The sequence below is a fragment of the Cryptomeria japonica genome, chromosome 3 (genome assembly GCF_030272615.1).
Source record: "Cryptomeria japonica chromosome 3, Sugi_1.0, whole genome shotgun sequence".
Lineage (NCBI taxonomy): Eukaryota > Viridiplantae > Streptophyta > Pinopsida > Cupressales > Cupressaceae > Cryptomeria > Cryptomeria japonica.
The window spans coordinates 277102165-277105673 of record NC_081407.1 but is presented as its reverse complement, the minus strand read 5'-3'; the positions used below and the strand labels follow the sequence as shown (position 1 = coordinate 277105673).

The 3509-nt window shown below is 31.0% G+C and overlaps 1 protein-coding gene across 1 annotated transcript; it reads right to left on the bottom strand.

The window, feature by feature from the left end:
• Positions 1-773: 773 nt before the first annotated feature.
• On the bottom strand, positions 774-1391 carry LOC131063877 (kiwellin-1-like). The gene has a single exon (XM_057997829.2). It carries the CDS (start codon positions 1389-1391, stop codon positions 774-776), a length of 618 nt encoding a protein of 205 aa, XP_057853812.2.
• Between the last annotated feature and the right edge of the window lie 2118 nt (positions 1392-3509).

The following is a 3509-nucleotide window of genomic DNA, read 5'->3' as shown; positions in this document are numbered from 1 at the left end:
TTTTTACCTTCTTTCATTAATAGATTGTTTCGATCATGATGTTGGATACCAGATCATAAGTTTTCTGCTCTAGAACCTTATGGGTCTCACTTATTTTATATGGATTAAATTTTTAATGATATTTGTCTACCTTATTCAATTTTTATGAAGATATCAATTTCTATGTTCATTCCTCTATTTATCATGCAGAGTATCCAACTCAAGGGAAAGGTTTATTATTCATTATCCACTTGTGTACGCCCTTTGTGACAGTTACATATTTTATTATGGAATTTATGCTCTTTCTAATTTATGAGCTATACCATAGTTGGGACTTTGTTGTTAAGTGATAAATTTATGTCAATGTATTGTGCTGGAGTAGGGCAAGAGTTAAGAAGGGTAGGATCTCCCAAAATAATTGAGAGACAAGACCTTATAAAATTGTCGCGATTGCTAGACACTATGATCTCAATGAAACTATGTCATAATGTTTTTAAGTAGTCCTCGTCGCCCAGATACATCGAAATCGGAATCAAAATCTAGTTAAATCAACTTTAAGATGAGTTCACATTCCCATTCCTTCTGATATGCAATAACAATATACTGTCTTTAACTTTTTAATCTGTCTTAAAGTTGTAACCCTAGAAGTGAGAACTTTATAGCACCATATGTAATCGAAAACATACGATGCAAAAGAGTACATTATTATGGACTAGGAAGCAAGACTGCAAGAGCAATGGCTAGCAGAGTTTATTTTGGCGAACAGAACGAAGAAAAGGAAGACCGAGAAGTTTTTAAGTTTCAGACCATGTGATACTCATCACACCAACATCCTCAAAATTGTCGACTCCCAAGGCTTTCCATACGGCTGGAGAGGCATCGACAATATTGTTTTTGCATGGGGGCTGAAAGGCATGCTCATCATCACAGCCAGCGACTGAGTCACACTCGTCCACCACCTTGGCCCTCACGGATCGTCCATTATCTGGATTGGTGATTAGTATGAAGTCATTGCAGCGGCTGCCACCGGCGTACCAGCCAGTAGAAAGAGCAACAACTTTTTCGTCGTCACTGTGAAAGTCCCCGTCACACTCCGAAGCCCCTCCTCCATCATCGCCATTACCAAATCCATTGAGAGTGAGTGTGGCCTTAGTAATGCCTGTGACTGGGGGTGAGCATTTGAATTGTGGATATCGCTGCCCCGTCTCGCAGCATTCTGCGCCGTGGTGACGATTGCAGTCGTTGGATATGCCACTCAAAAATCCAGCTGGATTACATGATGCAAGGATTCTTGCATCATCGACAGGCCTACTGCATTCCGCTATGGACATGCTCAGTAGCAATCCAAACGCTATCATTAACATCATCCTCATCTTTCCTGTAAAACCCAACACAAACATATCAGCTAACATTTCTGTTTAAATTCTCTGTGACAATCTAATTCTAAGTTCACTTCACCTCAATTCTAAGCTTGCAAAACGTATGCTCTGCAATTTTTCCTCCTCTTTGATAGATGAAGATGTCCGCTGTTTGAATGATACATCTTCATTGTATTTTCACTTCTATTTATAGCTGCCGCCACCGCTGGTGTTGTTTCAAAGATACATTCTCCTCTTTCTGGGCTTCAACGTGTACTGTAGAATGTTAACTTCTAGTGCCCGACAAGAATAATGAAACCATAGATTCCTTAACCTTCAGTTTCAGTTCCTTTGCGAGGTTTCCAGTTTAGATGGCAACTTCGCCATTTTAATATAGGTTTTCCAGACTAGAAAATTCTCTTCTTTGGTTTCATATGCCCCGTTTTATTTAGTGTTATACTTTACTCTATGCGCCCGCCGGATGCTTCAGCTTAACGGGCTATGCTTGCATTTATCTTTCCCTGGTTTTCTGTTACCATTCCTTTCATTTCCAACTGGCAAGATATTTCCAATCTAATGGTTGATCAAGATTGGCAAATCATCAGCTAAGGATAAATACAGTGAAGCTTTGATGGACGGCAGGCAGCAGATGGTACAACGGATAGGTGTTATCATTCACAACTTCTGCCGGACCGCGAGCTCTTGTCACATATAAAGTACTATTTTTTTTTTTTTGGGGTTTTTTTTCATGTAAATGCCAAATTAATAAAATAATGAATGACAGCTTCATGTTAAAGTTTTTGTAATGATGCTTTTTGTTTGGGATATGTCATTGTTTTCTATTGTAATTTTTTAAAAATTAAAAATTTCAATTGGCATATTTGTCTTCGGAAACATTTACTTAAAAAAAGTTTCAAACTATATAATGATAAATAAAATAGTAACTAAAAGCATTGAGGTTATTATATAATATGTTAAATAAAATTGTAAATAATTATAAATTTAATGCAATATTTTTATGTATTATTAGTACTTCCTGTTGGACAAATACTATTGTAATGAGTTTTTCTTTTTTACAATTAACTAGTTATTAAAAAATTAATTTGAACCAATTATAAACAAGGTTTTATTTTTGTTCTTAAAATATTTTTATTTTCTAAAGTTACTTGTGCAATTTTTAAGTTTACATATTATAAAAATTATTTTTTTGTATCCTGATTCCAATACAACTTTTGTTGTTATAAGCGGATTTTTCGGAAATCTAAAACAAATAATGTTTGTGACAACCATTTAGCTGGGATATAGGTACCGATTAATAATGTAATTTTTATAATATAAAAATTTGTAATTTCTTATTAATCATTAATTTATTTTGGTAGCTCAATACCAAGCATATCACTAGTTTGGTGTTAAATATTTAGATTAATTAGTTTTATTGATGTTTTTTATAAAAATATTATCATATAAAATTTATTTTATTTAATTAATATACATAAAAAACTAAAAAGTCATTACAATTAATCTTGAACTATGATCTATTAGGAATAATATTTTATTTTTTAAATATATATAATTTATCATATATTTATAATATTAAATAAAAATTTCATATTGAAAATTTACCTGATAACAAAACTAATATAAAAAATAATAATAAATCATAATTTATCATATAGGGGTCTTGGCAAAATGAATAGCTCATGATTGAGTTTTTTTTTTTTTTTTTTGGAGAAACATCATTTTTATGAAGCTCTTCAAAATTTATACAAGTACCTTTGGTATGCATATTTGTAACATTGATAAAATTGCTAAGTATCTTACAACTCAAATTATTTAAGATTTCAATTACACTCAATTAAAAAATTAAAAAGTTAACAAAGGCAAGTAGTCGCCACTATGTGGCACTTGTTTATTTTGAATATTTACTTTATTAGTATTTTTATGATTTTTTTTTGGGGGTTTTATTTTTATTTTTCAATAGTTAACATGTATGATTTTTAAGTTTTCAAATTATAGAACTATTTTTTCATTAATATAATTGGTTCAAATAATCACACTATTATATATATATATATATATATATATATATATATATATATATATATATATATATATATATATATATATATATATATATATATATATATATATTCTTTAATTTTAGAAAGTGAT